The following is an 18,834-nucleotide window of genomic DNA, read 5'->3' on the forward strand; positions in this document are numbered from 1 at the left end:
AAAATAAAAGAATCAAGGTTTTGGAAATACCTGGTCCAAAAGTCCAGACCTCAACCCAACCAGCCCAAAAACCTGAAAGAATGAAGGAGTTATTACTTCTACTTCAAATAGCTGCCACAGCACTGCGGCAAATGAGGTAAGGCTACATTTTTGAATGTGACTTTTTGAACAAGTAATTGTTTTGTTTGATTGATTTCAATAGAATGAACATTTAAATGATCATAACAGGCTGTGAGTGCAGAAACCACCGACCTGTGATGATGATTTGATGGAATGTGATGGAACTAAAATGTTTTTTCTTCAAATTGACTCAAATAAATAAGCAAAAGTTCACATAGAGAAGAACGATATCATACAATAAACTTTTTGTTTCTCTTTCTGTGGTGTGTTATATTTCTATTTATATTCCTATTTGTGTATGAGCCTGGTCTCAAAGTGCCATGTCTGGATGTTATGGTGCCAAAAAATAACCACGGCCCGTTATTTATTTAGTGCACCACCACCTCCATCATTCTTTGCTACCGAGTCAGGGTTATAATTGATTTAGAAACAGACACTCACTGCATTCTGTGACGTGTTATTTAAGAATCCCAGCTGCTTAGCTAGAGCGTCATGTTACCATGGAGACAGAGAGCCGTTATACAGATAACCGGATAAACGTCTCACGCCTAATAACGCAGCATCGTGAGTATGTGACTTTAGTTTTAACTTTATCTTATTGATCTTTAGATGGAATCTGATATTATTGATTTGTGCTTGTGTTGATATTTTTTTTTTACATTTGATCGAGTAGTTATTTGACTGTGATGCCGTGCAGCGTGTGTAGATACAGATTAGATCGAGTTGTTTATAACATGATGATATTATTCTGTTAATATTGTAGGTTTAGGTTTGTTAGACAGACAACGTATGAATAATATTTTATTCAGTTTTAGTTCATAAATGCATATTGACTGTTAAAAACGTTCATTCATAGCGGTAACACACACACACACACACACACACACACACACAAACACACACTTGGATACAGTACAATCTGAAATTTTAGTGCGCATGTGCGGAAGTCACGTGGTCAGAACGCGGTAGTCGATGGTTGTTGGTTATAGTCGTTGAAGCTGCGTGAAAGACATGTGGAAGATTGACTAATATTCATGTTCGCTCCTGTGTTCGTGAGTCTGTTTGGGTGAAACGTGTCCCGGGCTGGTTACACACCGCCGCAGGCTTCAGTCCGAACTTCGAAGTTTTCGTCTTTATTCGGAGCGGAGTCAGAAAGCAGCCGAAGAAGGTAAGGCTAGCTAACGCGTGCGGCCGCCATTGTTGTGAGCAAGCGGGGGAGCAGGGCCCGGACTAATTCCTGGATTTATATATATCCCGGTAAATCAGTATTTTGGGATTATTTTATTTGCTTTATACTGTTGAAAACACAGATTTGGATTAGTTGGTGCTTAAGGCCGCGTTATTGTACTTGAAGTGGCACCGCAGGCTGTCCCAGCGTTAGTGTAACACAGATAACCGACAGGTTACTGTCGTTCACCTTCAGATTTCATAAACATCCCCCGTTTAAATCGTTCTTAAATTATTCTCATGTGCAGCGCCTGGACATTTAAACTGGGTATATGCTGATCTAGTGGACGGATTACCGCATGTTGTTAATTCATGGCGGTTTAATGGCGACCAGATTAGCGTCACTTCGTATCAGATTTAAGTGATATAAGAAATAGAGGCTATGCCGCGGCCCTGTGGGCTGATGTGATCCTACACTAAACCAGTTGATGATCGGATGGGCCTGGATGTGTGAATCATTGTGGGTTTGAATGATCTGGATCAATGGCGGAACGTTAGTTTGTTTATAATCTGTATATTAAGGTAGTTTTGGCGCGCTAAGAGGCTCCCTCATTCCAAAAACCTTTACCACAAGCCACATGCAGGGACCACAGTGATTAAACTAATCCCATGTAAATGTTTAATCAATAACGTCCAGCATGATTGCTGTGTGTGGATTTATTATGAAGTATTGCCAGGATTATTGGTGAAGTTATAAGAGGAGTTTTCAGGTCATCACTTTCTGATTCGCTTCTTTTCCTTTGTTCCAGCAGGTAGTCAGAGATGTCCTACTATTCCTCCTCCCGTAGCTCGTCTCGGGCCACCGACTGTAAAGTCTATGTTGGTGACCTGGGCAATGGTGCCGCTAAAGGGGAGCTGGAGCGAGCCTTTAGTTACTATGGCCCCCTGAGGAGTGTCTGGGTGGCCCGGAATCCACCCGGATTCGCCTTTGTGGAGTTTGAGGATCCCAGAGATGCTGAAGATGCTGTGAAAGGCATGGATGGAAAGTGAGTGAAACCTTATTCATTCATAACAATGATTTTTAAATCATCTTTCTTTCAATTGTAATGAAGACTATAAAAAAAACACATATAATAAATACTTTTAAAGAATTACAGCCTTCTGCTCGACTCATGGACCTTTCTTGTTTTCAGGGTCCTTTGTGGTTCCCGTGTCCGTGTGGAGATGTCCACTGGCCTCTCCAGGAAGGGCCGTGGGCGCCCCAGTCGCCGCCAGTTTGACCCCAATGACAGATGTTACCAGTGTGGGGACAGAGGCCATTATGCCTATGACTGCTACCGCTTCAGCAAGAGAGGACGCCGCAGCAGGTGAACACACACCGTCTGTTTGAAGCATCTGGTGCTGATGCCCACGAAGTTTGATTTGGCGATCTTGTACCGTGTGTGAAGCTGTCAACAGGCGATCAAACCCGTTTGTGTTTTTGTTTCAGGTCTCGCTCTCGTTCACGCTCTCGCTCCAGGTCCAGGTCTCGCGGACGGCGTTACCGCTCTCGCTCCTACAGCCGCAGTCATAGCCGGTATGTTGGCACCAAAACTGACACTGAATGAGTTGTAGCGCGAAACCAGATCGGCTTGTTTATTCAACCTCACCAAACCTGATCAGTTTAGCATAAGGAAGTTTATTATCAGCTCAACCTTTGTTGATTGTAGTTTTGGTTTGTGTTGTTTTTAGGAGCCGCCGCAGATCTCCATCCTATTCCAGACGCAGAAGCAGGTAGGATCGTTTGACTGAATCATGCTGCCTTGTTGTTTCCTTTGCTGTAGGGTTGTATTAAACCTCTCATTATTTCTGCAACATTAGGTCTGGTTCCCAAGCCCGATCCAAGTCCAGGACTCCAGCAAGAAGGTATGTGGCAGTGCTCGGGTTTTTACATTGCAGTTTCTGTCTGAAACTCTCCGATGGTCTTCCTGTTTTCAGCATGTGGAATTATCTCTGTTGCTAAGACTCATTCAGCTGTTACCTATGAATATCATTGTAGTTGATAAACTCATCCAGCCCATCTATAACAATCAGGGTCTGCAGAGAAATCTCAGCTCAGTGACTCTGATATAATGTATAATGCCCGGTAGGTTAGCACTATACACTTTCTGCCTACAAAGATTTTTGCAAGTGTCTCCACAAAGGCTTAAAAACATTTCTTTGTCTTTCATCAGTCGCTCCAGGTCTCGGTCTCGCTCACGGTCCGGCTCTGCACCGAGAGGGCGCTCTGTCTCTCGATCACGCTCGCGATCCCAGTCAGCCAACCACAAGAGGACCAGGTAAACTCTCAGTCCAGCAGTGTCTGTATCACTGAAAGAGTGCTTAGGCAGGCTAACAGGTTTCAAATGCTCAGAGTTGTTTGTGTTTCACAAAGATACCAGAGAGGTCTAGGTCAACTATTATAGCTGTAGGCAGGGTGTCACTGTTAAGTAAACCCTGCTTCCAACTGGGAATGAGTTGCTGCCGCCATCTGACATGACGGTGAGACGGGCGACCTCCGAGACCCCTCTACCTCTTCATCACCGAGAGACCTTCTGCCTTCGCTGTCAGCCACTAGCCGCTGCTGTTCTCAGCAGTGGAGCGGTAAAGGACTGGGAGCTGGGCTCTCTGTCTGGTCTAGATATAAATAGATGAAAGGTTGGACTTCTCTCGTGCGCTCTTTTGAAGGCTCTGTATTGTCAGCACTTACTTGTCAGTCCCACGTGATCCTGATAAAAGAGCACATGAAAGACCGTCTCTGCTCAGCTTATGAGGTGTTCAGACTCACAGCAGCTAAAAACAGTAAGATGCACCCATGTCCTCCAGTCTATTTCTCATCCATCCTAATGTAGTGCTGTTCTAAATACATGATGTTAGGCTGAAAGAGCAAGAGAGACATTTTTATCTACTGGATTGACAAGTGTTAATATCTATGTTTTTCCTTTTAAATTTGAATACTGGATTTGGCTAGATCATTTAAAATCAAGATAATTATTAGCTAACCAGACAAACGACTCCATTTGGTGCATCTTTGCAGCACAGTTTTGTTTATTTTTCATATTTTCTTTAAAGCGTGTGGTGGGAGCTGAGCACTGCACTGACACCACAGCTGATCCTAGGCCCAGGGTCTGCCAGCTGGCGGTGTGTACGTCCTGCGGGAGGGTGACTAAGCGCTGACCTGAGATCAGCCTTCGCCTGCATCTGGTGTTAGACAGCGAGAAAGAGGTCGACCTACCGACCGAACCCTGCCCACAGTGAATGGGTGACTGTGTTCAACCGACGCACACGCTCAGACGAGATCAGCCCGCGCACACATACAGTTGTTCTACTAGAGTCACCCAGCCAGCCAGCCAGCCAGCCAGCCTTCAGATGCACCAGAGGGCTGACCCACACAGATCAGAGTTCAACCTTTTTAAAACCCTAACCTACCTACCAGACCCCCTACCTACCAGAGTTCTTCGGCCTCTGTCTTAGCTTCTGAAAGTGAGAGAGCTGACGAGAGATCAGTCTTCAAGAGCCTCCCAGCGCAGTGTCTCTCCGAGTTGTAGTCATCCGTCCTACAGTCCTTTCATCCTTCGCTTCTCTGTACTTGTTGTTTCTGCCACTGTCTCCAAAGGTAACCAAAAATCAAACCCCCTGACAAGCTCTTGTTGATGGTGAAAGAAAAAAATTTTACAGGCTTGATGTAGTCTGGGGAAACTGGTGATTGTAGAGATAAGTCGAGCCTTTTAATCAGCATGCTCAGATGTACGTGTGTGTGTGTTTGCATGTGAGTGTTTGGATGAGAGGGTGAGTGCTTCGTCATATTTTTCCTGTTGCCGCATCGTTACCACTTTAAGCTGCTTCGCTGTATTTGTTGACAGATTAGGTCACAAGTTTGTTTTTAGTGTTGAGGCATTGTGAAGAACCTGCTAGCCTTCGGGGGTTCAGTTTTGTATCAGGCTTTAGACCCTGGAAAGCCGTTTTTTCTTTCAAGAAATGCGACTCATAGAAACACATGAAGACAATCCATTGACATCAGCCTGTAGTCTGAGAGGTCAGAGGCACTTAGGCAATTAGACACTATGAGCATCCATCCGGTCCTGATGTCAGGCCGTACACGCCTACCAGTGTGACATGTAGGGTTTGACTCTGGTCTTTCTTCCCTCCTCCCCTGCGGCCGCCTAATTCCTCTCTGTTTCTGTTTCAGTCGTTCCCGTTCAGCAACTCCACACCGAAGCCCCACACCAGCGGACGACTGAGCGAAGAAGACCGTAAACCCCCTTCCCCTTACTCTCCCTAACAGACAGACCCTCGGCCCCCTATGACCCTGTGTCTGCTTTTACAACCCTACAGCAGCCATTTTTTGATGTCTGTCTTGTCTCGGTCTCACAGGTTTCACTTTCTCCCCAGGACTGACGTTTTTTTTTTGTGCAGACTCGGATTGTTTAGTTAGCATAGCAGACATACGTCTGGTATCATTTGATAGGGATTGTTTCGAATGTTTCTGCAAGTCGTGTGTTGCAAGTTCAAGAAGCAATACCCATGTTAATAGTGAATGTTGCAGTTGAGTTTTAGCAGTTCATACAATAAATCGCACTGGGAGAGATGACTCGGTTAATGCAGTTGTTGACTATGAAGAATTAAGAAATACCCCCCCCCCTCATTTTTGAGAATTGGCTTTTTTTGTGTTGCACTCCGGTTTGATGCATGTGTTTCAGTGCTGTTTATTTCCCCCCTCGTGATGACGGAAACAAACACTCTCCAGGCTGCATGCCTTCTGAATATCACATTCCTGCTGATTGTTGTCCTGCTACCCTGCGCTGCCTCATACATACATCATCATCATCATCATGTGCTGGATGAATTCCACTCTCTCTTCTCTCTGTGTGTTATCTCTGGTTTGATCCTGTTGATTTTAAAATATACCGTGCTGTTGTGTTGATTTCTGTGAGGGCTGCTTTAACAGTTTTTTTCTGCTGTGCTGACTTATTGTAAGACAGTGGCAGTTTTATTTTTGAATAAACCTTCAACATACAGTGCTGGTCTTTGTTTTTTTTGTCACACTCCATGTACTGTGATGATATAAATATAAATTTTTATTTATATATATATATATATATGTATATATGTATATATATGTATATATGTATATATGTATATATATGTATATGTATATATATGTATATATATATATATATATGTATATATATATATATGTATATATATATATATATGTATATATATGTGTATATATATGTATATATATATATGTATATGTATATATATATATATATGTATATATATATATGTATATATATATATATATGTATATATATATGTATATATATATATATGTATATATATATATATGTATATATATATATATATATATATATTCCTGCTTAATTATGTATATATATATATATGTATATATATATATATATATATATATATATATATATAAATAAGTATATATAAGTATATATATAAATAAGTATGTATATATATACATATATATAAATAAGTATGTATATATATATATATATATATATATATATATAAGTATGGTTTAATAAAGTTTTATTAATCAAAATTTAATCAGTAATCCATTTTACCAGCGCTGTAAATCACACATTTACGACGCCATACGCAATAAACGCCTCCACCTCCATCCTGCGACACCAAGCCTCTCTTTACGTTTCCCGTCTTCTCATTGGCTGCTGAGTGTAGTCGCAATTTGAGTGACAGCTATCTGGGCCTATCATAGAATGTCATGTCGCTTTTGAATGGGCGTGGAAAAGCCAGTCAGATTTTTCTTGCCTTTCCGTCCATTTTCAGTTCACCGTCGCCGCCACTATCCTTTTTAACCGGGACAACATGGCTACTCAGACGAGCCGTTACTACAGCGAAGACGGCAGGGCAACCAAAAGGCAGAAAACCGACGGAATGGCCACGGTGAGTCGGATTCGTGCGGCCCACATTGGAGCCTAGTTACACTTGCATAATCAGCGCGTTTGAGGCTTTTTGTCCGAAGGATTTGAATCATGATGTACGATGGGAAGGGGGGGGGGTGAGTCACGACGCACCGCTAGCCGTAAAATCATCAGCAGATGTTATCGATAAGTCTTATTTTTCGCAGCGTTTTTAATCAAACGCTGTATATTTACGCGGAGGTGCTTAAAACCCTACGTTCGCCCGTGTGAATGAGATCACTGGAGGGCGGTTTCTCCCAGCCGGGCCTCACCAGAGCCCGGCTTTGTTCTAATACCGGTGACGTTAGCATGATGCTAGCCGGGACAAGACCACCGTCACCCCCCTACCACACACACACACCACAGAGGTTTGATCAGCCGGCGTTTGTGCAGCTGTTGCCGCAGCTCTAGACTGTAGAAAGCCTAAATAAACATCAGCCGTAAATTATAACGGAGCCTCGTTCACCTCCGCCCAACCCGTGCATGTGTTTAATTAGCATGTTGTTTTAAAACATACACGGAACACACGTCACCGCAATCCCCTAATGCTGTTTTATTAACCTGCTTTATATGGATATCATTTATTGATCAGTGCAGTTATTTCCACCGGGTTGTGTTTGTGGTTAAAATAAACATAAGTAAAGGTGTAATACACTGTTTTCCTTCCTCTTTACATGTCAACACAATGCGGTGCTTCACCATTGTGGTTGGCAGCTGGTCAGGAATGTTTAGAAAATGAATTTCCTTCCTACGCAGGGTTATGAAGATCCACATAAAACCCTTCCGTCTGTGGTAGTACACGTCCGGGGTCTGGTGGACGGCGTCACAGAGGCGGATCTGGTGGAGGCCCTCCAAGAATTCGGAACAATCAGGTAGAGAAAAAGCTGCCCTCAACATAAGCAGGGGTTACCGCTCCGCTTTGTCTGCTTTTATTCTTCTGTTCCCCCTGTTTGAATTGATGCTAATTGTTCTCTTTTTAAAGTTATGTGGTGGTGATGCCCAACAAGCGCCAGGCGCTGGTGGAGTACGAAGACATGAGCTGCTCATCCACAGCTGTTACCTATGCGGCAGACAACCAGGTATACATCGCAGGCCACCCGGCCTTCATTAACTACTCTACGAGCCAGAAGATCTCCAGGCCAGGAGACTCCGATGACTCCAGAAGTGTCAACAACGTCCTTCTGTTCACCATCATGAACCCCATCTACCCCATCACCACGGTAAATCTACATATTTGTACTTGTTTTTGTGCCAGTGGTGCACTGCAACCACAATTCTTCATTCATCTATCTTCTGTCCCCCCTCTCCACAGGACGTCCTCTACACAATCTGCAACAACTGTGGGCCGGTTCAGAGAATCGTCATCTTCAGGAAGAACGGCGTCCAGGCGATGGTTGAATATCCTTTTCCACAAATGATGCACACAGCCAACATTCCACCTGTGTTTCAGCAGCGTGACGGAACAACATGTCGCAGAATGTCTTTTTTTTTTAACCGTGACACAACAGAATGTGGGTTAAGGAAGTTTTATGACAAGAACTCGTCTGAAACGTGTCCTGCAGAACGAGACACCGTCTGTATAACATGCATAGATGTAATTAAATTACACTCCGGTAGTGGAAGTTAAGTAGAGGTTGTCTGGATGTCTGACATTCCTCAGGAGACATAAACTTTTATTGCAGTGGTTGTTGTTGTTGTTCATGTTTTGTCCACCTCGGTTTTTATTTTGTAGTGGTGTTTACAAAGAGCACCTGTTGGTTTAACACCTTTTCTTAACCCTGGCATCACATTTGATTCTGTGCAAAGCGCCCAGCGGGCCAAGGCTTCCCTGAACGGGGCTGACATCTACTCCGGATGCTGCACCTTGAAGATCGAGTACGCAAAGGTACGACTGCAAACACACACACACACAGTAACGCTGCAGGACTGAGCTGTAACACACTTGGAGCCTGGTCTATGTGCATGCTGGTGTTCATGGTGTGTTTTTTTTTTTGTTTTTTCAGCCCACTCGCCTGAATGTTTTCAAGAATGATCAGGACACCTGGGACTACACAAACCCCAACCTTGGAGGGCCAGGTAACACCTCAAGCACCAAACACACTCCCAGGCGGCTGCTAAGCGCCGCACATGCTTTGTAGATGAGAAGTCTGATGGCGTTCAGCACCCTTACTGCCACTGTGGGGAGTTGCAACAAGCATGCTCCTGGGAAAATCGAGGCAACACACTTCACTGATAATGCCGCCGAATGGATCAGTTTTAAATTGCACTCCATAAACAGGATACCAGGATTTGGAAGGAACGTGTGGCATTATGACTGAAGTGTTACTTTGGGTCTTAACATTTTTTAAATATGAACTCTAGCGAGGCATAATGTGAGTATTGCAGACTGCTGTGTGGTGGGACTGGCAGGAACACATCTGCACACAAAAACATCAAGTCTATGTAGTGAGCTGTGCGGCGTGGATCCTCTGTGGAGGCCACTTATCTGTATCCTGAGGTAGGCACGGCGTGCTGGTGGCATGTCGCCGCTCAGGTTTGTTTGATGGCCATCAACTGCTTACTTACGTACACTACAGCTGTTAAAGCATTCATACAGGCAACACAGACTTCCTCCTGTCACGGTTGTCTGCGTCCATGACGATCAACGGTCTAGTTGCTGGTTTGAGCGCAGAAGGAAACAAACTGTTATTACTGCACGTGCCATGTGCACGTAGTGTTTTCCAGTCAAGTTGTTACAGGAATGAATGCTTGGTTTTAAAGAATCTTGTTGAGCATGTTTTCCTGACGAGCACAGTGGTGGAGCCCGAGCTGCAAAGGGACTCCTGGTTTTAATATTTAATTCAACATGAGTTAAAAGGTTCAGGAAGGAATTCTGATTTTAAACTTAAAGCGTGGATGATTTTCAGATGCTCTGATTTTTAAAGCTCATCCCGTGTTCGCACTTAGTTTTTAATTAATTGTCTCAAAGCAGAGGGGAAGACTTCAGAGCAGCTGCTTTTGTTGTCTTCTGCTCATCATTGCTCCGTGCCCTGAGGTTTTTTTCTGCGTAGCTGCATTTCAAAGGGAATTCCTACAGATGTTGAACCTGCACACGCCACGACGAGTGATGGGTGGCGGTAACGGAGGATTTAACCCGGAGTGCAGTGGGTCTCTTTTTGTTTGCAGCTGCTGTTCCTGCCTTCCCTAACACCTCTGCACTGCAGGGCTATCATTGTTAACACTGTGTAACATGCAACATATGTTTGAATTCTGATTTTCAAAACAAATCTCTTTGCCACCTGGACTGATCCTGGTCTGTTCCACTGTTGGCCAAATTCTACCACCTTTGGCAGAAGAGCCTGGTTATAAAACCGTAGTGGGTCATGAGAGTCTAAAAGAAAATTGAAGCAGCGTTCTGCGTCTTGATTTGCGTTGAGAGCAGAGGCATGGACCAGCATCAGTTTACGGGCAGACTTGTCTCCAACAACATGCAGAGGGACATTGTGCTAAAAGAGAGAGAGATACATGCTGACATCACCATCTCAAGTATCCACTTCTTCAGTGAGGACACAAATCACACAGAGGGCCAAATTCCCCCTGAGACATATGGGTGTGGGGGTGGGGGGACCACAAGACACCACCCATTCAACATGACGGTGTAGGACTGATAAACCACTCATTCCTCATCTCTGCACAAGAGCTACGAAGACACTGGGAGAGTGGCGGGAGTTTTGGGCACTGAGCTACACTTGGTCCCTCCCCCCTCTCTTCTCCTTTCCTTTTCTTTCACTCTGAGACACAAGCAGGCCAAAGCTTTACATCTACAATGCCCCACTGTCGACACCCAACGGAGACTGACACCAGAGGAGACACAGCACCACTCAAAACAGAAGGTAGCGATAGGCATCTCTCACTGCAGCAGATGAAAAGCATACTGACATTTTGTAAGTCTCGCCCCTTCCTGTATGGTTCGGGCCGCATTGCTCCTCATGCTTTTTGACACGAAAAAAAAACAAAACAACATTCGATCTACACACTGCGACACTCGCTGACGCCGTACCAACTGATCCAATAGATGACTTTACACCACCGACTCGAGCTGTAGCCAGTCACACTGGAGCCAACACAAGACAACTGATGAAGACAGGACACTGCTGACAACACCATCAAGCACACTCAGAGCCCAGTCAGGCCCATTTTTCGGTTTTACCCCTCATGTTTCCCTCCCACCCCCCCACATGGAGTTCAGCTCTTTTCTCTCTTGCTCTTTCTCACCCTTTCCTCCCTCTGATTTGACTACATTCATCCCTGTTTAGCTATCCCTTTTTTTTGAGTGCAGCTTTTCTTCTAAATATATGACAGTCTCTAGAACCTGTGTAACGCCTTCCATGTGATGCAGGTTTGGCAATTTGCAGCTAAGAGGAGCCAGCTTCCCAACTGAAATGTGCTCTATGGCAGCCTCAAGGCCTACCAGTGGGCGCTAAGTGGACTATTCCAAAATGGAACAAAACGGATGGAAACACCAGCCCCACCCACCAATGGGCCTTTCAGCTTGATAAAACCAGGAATCCATCCTGAGGTGGAGAGTTGTTTCCCCAAAAGAGGAAATGGATAAGAGTATGGGATGAAATGAATTGAGTGGAACTACTGCAGCAAATGTCTTCCTCCCACTGTTTGTAAATATGCAGTAAGTAAATCGAGAACCGCCTCAGGAACATAACTGCACAGCACCACATGAACCCAACGCCCAGCAGCCAACATCGCCCCACACAAGGCAGACACAGCTCCATGTTTTTATTCCCTCACACAGGCCTGATCTTTCTCTTTCTTGGAAGAGGCTGATGGTTGTGGTTCTGTCAAAGCCTGTTTCTAACATCACTCAAACCCACTGTATGATCCTTTCCTACGTGTTCTTGCTCCCTCTGTTGGCAGTTTTACAGCCATCAGTAACCTCCTCTATGTGTGGCTCACTGGACATGTGAATCCTGTTTTTAATGGGGAGTGAGGGGTGAGCTTCATGTTAGCTCCTTTCAGATGTGCTCCACTCTGTATCAGTTACAAAGCTTCACACCTCGGAGAGCCGAGAGCTTTTCACCCATCAGCCACAGTGGCTGCTGGTGTCCAAATTACCCGGTTGGTAGCAAGCGTTCTGCTTGTACGATTCGGTCTGTATGTTTGTAATGAAAATGCTCAGTGCTGTTACTGCGTGCTCTCTGCTGACATTTAGCTGGGGTAGCTCATGACTTCATTTGCCCAGTTAAAAAAAATGTACCTGTGACTAACCTGGCTTCCATTCTGACTGTGTATGATGTGTTGTGTACCTGTACAGATGGTGATGCAGACGACAGTGGGAGCAATCCAGGTGTGTGTGAGCATACAAACTTCACTTCACTTCCTAGATCCTAGATCTTCAGCATCCACCTCATCTGTGCCATTTGTTTTCACATGTCTCTTTGGAGTAATGATTTTTAAGTCTTTCATATATCATGTCATGTGATGCAGATTCTTTTTCTTCTTCTCATAGGAGACGTGAACGCCAACCCCAACAAGCGCCAGAGGCAGCCCGCTCTGCTGGGCGATCACCCTCCAGAGTACGGTAAGGCTTTTTACGCCACTGGGAACAAGAACACACACACTGTGTGTGTGCAGAGTGTGTGGATATATTTAGGTTAGGAGGGTTTTTGACCTCCACACAGTGGCGGGTAACTGGTGCTGTGTCCTCATATACAGCAGGACTGTGTTGATTATAGGGATCTCACAGAAAGCTGTTTTTTTTTTTTTTCTGCCTCGTTCTTTAGGAGGTGGTTACCATGGCTACGACGAGAGTTACGGATCCTCGCCCTACGAAGGTCGGCGCATGGGTCCGCCAATGAGGGGGCGTGGAGGAAGAAGCTACGGACCCGGTTACGGACCTCCTCCCCCTCCTCCCGGCGAGTACGGTGCGCACGCCGATTCTCCGGTTGTCATGGTTTATGGGTTGGACCCTGTGAAGATGAACGCCGACCGTGTCTTCAACATCTTTTGTCTCTATGGCAACGTGGAGCGGGTTAGTGTCATGACACATGCGATTCATTTTACTCTGAAGTAAAGTCAGGTGTTGGCGAGCAGGGATTTTTATTATCAACACATCCATGTGAAAAACAGGTCACATGCAAATAAAGAAGCTCCACCCACAGTTGTATATACAAACACCTGTGTTCATTTTTCATGGGGCCCTGCTGCTTATGTCAGTCTCAAAGTTGCCATTGTTGGCTCTTGAGTCAGGTGTGAACTGAGGTCAAAAGAAATATTGTTAAAAAAACAGTGAAGAGAAGGGTATTGTTTGTTGCAGACGTATTGCATTATGAAACGCAGTCAGGTGAAACCATCCATCAATCCTCAGAACTTTGTCTAAGTTAGTATCTCAAATCTCACATAATGCTGTTGCAAATGAATCTTTCCCTCGGGGGCAGGGCGGGGCGCTGCCTGTCAGAAACCTGGTCAATCCTGTCTGCTGTCATGTCTCCAGGTGAAGTTCATGAAGAGCAAGCCCGGAGCAGCCATGGTGGAAATGGGAGACTGCTACGCAGTGGACCGCGCCATAACTCACCTCAACAACAACTTCCTGTTCGGACAGAAACTCAGTGTTTGGTGAGTTTCTTGTGTGTTTTATTGGCTTTGGCTTTTATATGGCTTTAAAAGTGTCATAACCTGTAACCCTCCCTTCCTCCCTCCCTCCTTGCCTCCCTTCTTCCTCCCTCCTTCCTCCTTCAGTGTGTCCAAGCAGCAGGCCATCGTCCCGGGTCAGTGCTATGAGCTGGAGGACGGCTCCAGCAGTTTCAAAGACTTCCACGGCTCCAGGAACAATCGGTTCACTTCCCCAGAACAGGCAGCCAAAAACCGCATCCAGCATCCGAGCAGCGTGCTGCACTTCTTCAATGCCCAGCCGGAGGTCACCGTGGAGATCTTCTCTCAGGTCTGTAGGACAGGACATGCATGTCATAGCTGAGGAGAGTGTGTGTCGATAGCTCTGAAGCAAGAATATTTATATGCATCCTCTTTTTTTTTTTTCTTTTTTTTTTTTTTTTTTTTACAGATTTGTGATGAGATTGGTGTCAAGAGCCCCGTCAATGTCAAAATGTTCACAGGGAAAAGTAAGCTATGATTTATTTTATATTACAGTGCTGCATCAGAGCTTTCCACATGTTTTTTGTATGCAAGCTTTCATTCTGACCGCCGCTCTGCCCATGACCCTGCAGGCGGTGCAGCTCCCAGTGATCGCAGCGCTTCAGGTCTGCTGGAGTGGGAGTCTGTCAACGACGCCATGGAGGCTCTGGCCATGATGAATCACTACCAAATGAAAAATCCAAGTACGTTCAAAACACAGTTTCTCTCATATCTCACTCCTCACGTTCTGATGTCCACACAGTGAGCTACACCCATCCGCTCAGAGGCCAGAAAGCTGTGCAAACACATGAGCGTGTTTTACTGGCAGGAAGTGGGCATGACGTTTAGTGCACCTGTCTGGAATGGTCTTCTTCAGAGAATGTGCTCATTGATTAAGAATCCCAGCGCCGAGCCAGATTCATTACCAGTCACCAGAAACTTTTTCAACCTTCAGCTGCCAATAAAAATAAAGCTTCTTCACTGCTCGTGGAACAAGGAAGCCGGTCCTGACTAGTTTGTGGTTCAGCAGTGTCGTGACACAGAGCTGTAGAATTCCTGAGGTACCGCGGATTGAATAACAGGTTTAAAGATTCTGGAGAAAAACATTTGGTAACATTAGAGTTTGTGTACATACTGATTCTCATCACATATATCTGTGTTTTTTGTTATTTGTATTACTCCACACACAGACATGTCTGGGTTTCCACAGAGGAGCAGGACTGGAGCAATGAGCCCACACTGACTCAACATGTGACTGATTTGTTTTAGTTTTAGTATTTGTTGCTTAATGTCATGTTTCTTTCCTCTTTTTTTTTTCTAGCTGGTCCGTACCCGTACACCCTCAAACTGTGCTTCTCCACCGTGCATCACGCCAACTGAGCGCGTGCACCGCGTGGGAGCGAGGAAGATGAAGATTGGTCCGCCATTCCCATGTCAACCATGACTGCTAGCTGCACCTCCTGGGGACGGCAAACCTTGATTTTCAAAAACTAAATGTCATTCAGTTTATCCCAGAAGTGAACATTCTTTGTATTAATCATACATAACAAATTCTAACATTTACATTTTGATATTTATGCCCCAGATGTGGTTTATAGAGTATTGGTTCATGTGCGTCTTCAATATTATGTTGTCCTTTTTACTTTTTGTATGATGCTTAAACAGAAGCCTGACATGACACATGTGAAAGCACTGGTTTTATGCTCAGGTGGTTCAGTAGCAGTGGACAACATCATTTTGTAAAAGTTGTCTTTTGAAACTTTTATTATATCACTTAAACTTTGTGTTATTTTAATTGCTGCCTATTGAGTTCTGCGTCTCTGTGTCTGATATACAGATGGAGGATTGTTTTGTTGTAAGAAAATAAAAAAATTAAAGATGAGTTTATGCTGGACTTCTGAATTTATTCTTCTAAATGCTGCTGTGTCCTTATTTCAACAGTGTTTGTTTCCATTGCTGAGCGTAGAACAGACCTGACGCGGCCTCCTGCAGGTACATGTGATCAACATGTTGACGGGTAACTTGAGATCTGGAAGACTTCAACTCACTAGTTAAGAGGGGAAGAGAACAAACACTTTTGGTGTGTGGAAATGGCAGCCTGATGGAAAATACTCTGTAAATGCCAGCAAAAAATCAATCAATCAATCATTTTTATTTTAGATTAGCACTAACGTGACTGCAGGTGAGAAAATAATATTTTCTCGTTTACATTTGACACATTTAAATTAACAAAATCTGGACACTGAAAGTTGGAATAATGGTTAATAATAAAGTGCATTAAACCGTTCCCTGTTGTGTTGTTGTAGTTCACGGAGTGTCCACTGTGGGGCGCTGTCACTAAACGGGTGGTTCAAGTTCAGCGGAAATGCTGCAAAGTTTGTATGTTAACCAACACACGGAGGCAGCAGCGTCTGTCTTTGATCCGTATGTTTCAATGTCGACGACGAAAACAGCCGCACTTTACAGATAAATAGTGAAGAGAAGTTAAAGAACAAGCCGCGCTGGAGCTTCCTCTGTCCGCTGGAATAAAACACGACGCGGCTCCGTGAGCAGGAGAGGAGCCAACCGGCGGAGCTTAGCTTAGCTTAGCTGGTGGAGTCCGACATGAAGCAGCTGTCATGGACTCAGAAACACGTGGTAAGTAACCTAGATTTATCTGAACACTGGTGAACGGAAGCTAGTGGTCTAGGTGTAATTAGCGCTACACTCGCTAAAGAGCGGACACGCTAGCGCGCTAATGCTAGCTGTTTGTTTACGATTTAACGTGCTAGCACGCTACTGTTAGCCGACTAAAAACCATACTAGAGCAGCGGTGAAAGAAGACAACAGGCGCCACATCACACCAGGTGGACTAGACAAGAATATATTAATTCTATTTGTGGATCTGTTGCTGATGAGTTTGTGACTCTTCTGACTCAGGATGGCCGCCGCTCGACTCCACGGACAGGTGGGACGGAACCAGGTCACTGGACGACTGCCAGGCTTCACGGTGAGCTTCACCTGTTGTGATCCTAAAGATGAACAGTTAAGATGCTTCTTAGACTTTATGACAACTGAAACATTATTGAACTTATTGAACATTTTTTGTATTGACTCCACATAGACTGATCCCAACGGCACCACTGTCAGAGCAGATTACCAGGAATTATCCTAGACCACAATCTTACGAACGAAGCAGTGTCCTTAACAGATTTATCTATGTGTACAAATAATATAAATAGATAATCAGACTGATGTTCTGTTTAACCTGAGACATCAGAGTCCAGTTAAGACATTGTCCAAGTTACAAACGCTCCATTGCTGCCCTCTGCTGGCCTGTAAAGAACACAACAGCAGCATTTAAAAATATTCTTTAACACCAGTTGACAAGATAAAAACACAAACACACAAAAACACTTAAAGATGTTTAATTTACTACTAATGCAGCAGACGTGTCAATAACAATAATTTATACTAATTCACATGCTAAATAATCAGAATGTTGTTCAGTGTATTTTACTTTTAATGTAAATAAACATTACAGTAAATCAAAGGGCAGAAATATACACAGTGGTTTTATCAAACAGTGGAATGATGTCATGTTTGTGTCAGTAACAGAACACGTGTTTGTCACAACACTTCTGTGATTTTAGGTTTTTCATTGAACATGTTATCAGGGGAGAGCGCGAACGCAGTCCCCCACTACCAGAAATTATGCAGTCGAGATTCCACATTTGGGGAATTCGCAGGGGTCAGCACAACCTAGAGTGCAATGGCTGAGCCTCGCCCTGGGTGAACCACCTTCTTGATCATGGTATCTCCCCTGCCAGGTAAGTATGAGTTGTACACGCCACCAACAGGGGGGTCTTTCACACACACACCGTTCTGCTTGATGGTTTTATATAGAACATAATATACAAGAGACTGAAATCAGGAGGCCGACTGCACATGATGGACAAACTGTACACACTCTCCAGAGGCTGATGAAGATAATACACATTTTATTTTAAACGACACTGCTCACATTTCCCATCATGCAATGCAGCACAACAAGGCTAACCTTAAAACATGTCATGTATTTACTGTCCCACAGACGACCAACAGTTGGACCCCAGATTAAAGGAGCCACGTCTACATGTTGATGTAACCACTGAGTGTTTGATCCACATCTGACATTCAGAGAAAAGAGGAAAAAACACACAAACCCACATGTTCTCTGCTCCCTGTGCAGCCACTTCCTGTTCCTTTGTTAACTCGTGGTGGACAACTGACTGTCCTCTGACTGCTGCCACCTACTGGTTGATGATGTGGGATGGAGGAACACTGCTGTAGACACAGACACAGATCAGAACTGATGAGAACTTTCTTTTAAAGTGACACTAGCATTTTGTAAAATTCAAAGCTGTCTGGGGAGGGTGCTGGTTCTGCTGAGTGGTTCACAATCATTGGTAATAACTCCCAAATACTTTCTTTCTCCACAGAGAAGCTGGGACCAATGTTCCGGGGACTAATGGGCAGATTTCGGCTAGCCAATCAACCTGTCCCAAACATCCTGTACGTGGACCGTGGGTGTTTCTGTGCACAGGGACCTACAGCAGCAGAAACTTTATTCCAGCCATGGGTGGACAATGAGGAGCTGAAAGGTCCGGCTGGGCTGGATGAGAGTGGAGTGAGTCTCTTCAAGACACCAGGTCTGAAAGAAAAAGACAAAAATGACATTTACAGCTTTGATCATGTTATAACACATTGTGCCTCTGTGTTCTCTTACAGAGGCTATAGATGAAATGTGGGCAGCACAGCAGCGCCACCTGGACCCTCCAGACATAATTATGTATCGAGTGGCACGTACCACAACCATAAATGGAATGAACCTGCCCTACTACAGATGTCTGCGTGGAGGGCTTCCATAAAACCCTACCCAGCATGATCCCAGGTGTCCTACTGTTGTCTGTAACAAATCAGGTAAAACATT

General features: G+C 44.5%; 2 protein-coding genes, 1 long non-coding RNA gene and 1 other non-coding gene across 7 annotated transcripts; 2 read left to right on the top strand and 2 right to left on the bottom strand.

The window, feature by feature from the left end:
* Positions 1-1,072: 1,072 nt before the first annotated feature.
* On the top strand, positions 1,073-6,323 carry srsf7a (serine and arginine rich splicing factor 7a). Of its 4 annotated transcripts, XR_003671598.1 has the most exons (9): positions 1,073-1,288; positions 2,097-2,333; positions 2,481-2,654; positions 2,777-2,863; positions 3,019-3,060; positions 3,148-3,192; positions 3,501-3,605; positions 4,378-4,921; positions 5,495-6,323. XR_003671598.1 is itself a non-coding variant. In XM_028419999.1 (8 exons), the coding sequence occupies exons 2-8, from the start codon at positions 2,110-2,112 to the stop codon at positions 4,469-4,471; spliced, it is 771 nt and encodes a 256-aa protein (XP_028275800.1). In that variant the 5' UTR covers positions 1,073-1,288; positions 2,097-2,109; the 3' UTR covers positions 4,472-6,323. The 4 variants fall into 4 exon arrangements, 3 of the variants coding, with proteins under 3 accessions (XP_028275800.1, XP_028275802.1, XP_028275801.1); XM_028419999.1 differs by having other exon boundaries at positions 4,378-6,323; XM_028420001.1 differs by lacking the exon at positions 4,378-4,921.
* Positions 6,324-7,075: 752 nt separating this feature from the next.
* Positions 7,076-15,765, top strand: LOC114444827 (heterogeneous nuclear ribonucleoprotein L-like). The gene is made up of 14 exons (XM_028419677.1): positions 7,076-7,242; positions 8,016-8,131; positions 8,242-8,479; positions 8,572-8,657; positions 9,048-9,144; positions 9,263-9,335; positions 12,568-12,600; positions 12,763-12,834; positions 13,037-13,284; positions 13,747-13,868; positions 13,992-14,193; positions 14,314-14,371; positions 14,477-14,587; positions 15,205-15,765. The coding sequence occupies exons 1-14, from the start codon at positions 7,165-7,167 to the stop codon at positions 15,261-15,263; spliced, it is 1,593 nt and encodes a 530-aa protein (XP_028275478.1). The 5' UTR covers positions 7,076-7,164; the 3' UTR covers positions 15,264-15,765.
* Positions 15,766-16,722: 957 nt separating this feature from the next.
* Positions 16,723-18,111, bottom strand: LOC114445068 (uncharacterized). Its single transcript, XR_003671599.1, has 3 exons — positions 18,072-18,111; positions 17,131-17,198; positions 16,723-16,894 (listed from the first exon to the last, which is right to left on the bottom strand). It is a non-coding gene; the product is annotated as an uncharacterized LOC114445068 (long non-coding RNA).
* On the bottom strand, positions 17,537-17,700 carry LOC114445584 (U1 spliceosomal RNA). The gene has a single exon (XR_003671692.1). It is a non-coding gene; the product is annotated as a U1 spliceosomal RNA (small nuclear RNA).
* Positions 18,112-18,834: the final 723 nt, after the last annotated feature.

The sequence above is a fragment of the Parambassis ranga genome, chromosome 13 (assembly GCF_900634625.1).
Source record: "Parambassis ranga chromosome 13, fParRan2.1, whole genome shotgun sequence".
Lineage (NCBI taxonomy): Eukaryota > Metazoa > Chordata > Actinopteri > Ambassidae > Parambassis > Parambassis ranga.

Excerpts from the sequence above, each read along its gene's own strand:
- srsf7a (XM_028419999.1), top strand. The coding sequence starts at position 2,110 with ATGTCCTACTATTCCTCCTCCCGTAGCTCGTCTCGGGCCACCGACTGT. Across the intron at positions 2,655-2,776 it reads AAGAGAGGACGCCGCAGCAG|GTCTCGCTCTCGTTCACGCT; the intron begins GTGAACACACAC and ends TTTTTGTTTCAG. Across the intron at positions 3,061-3,147 it reads TATTCCAGACGCAGAAGCAG|GTCTGGTTCCCAAGCCCGAT; the intron begins GTAGGATCGTTT and ends CTGCAACATTAG.
- LOC114444827 (XM_028419677.1), top strand. The coding sequence starts at position 7,165 with ATGGCTACTCAGACGAGCCGTTACTACAGCGAAGACGGCAGGGCAACC. Across the intron at positions 7,243-8,015 it reads AAACCGACGGAATGGCCACG|GGTTATGAAGATCCACATAA; the intron begins GTGAGTCGGATT and ends CTTCCTACGCAG. Across the intron at positions 8,132-8,241 it reads CAAGAATTCGGAACAATCAG|TTATGTGGTGGTGATGCCCA; the intron begins GTAGAGAAAAAG and ends CTCTTTTTAAAG.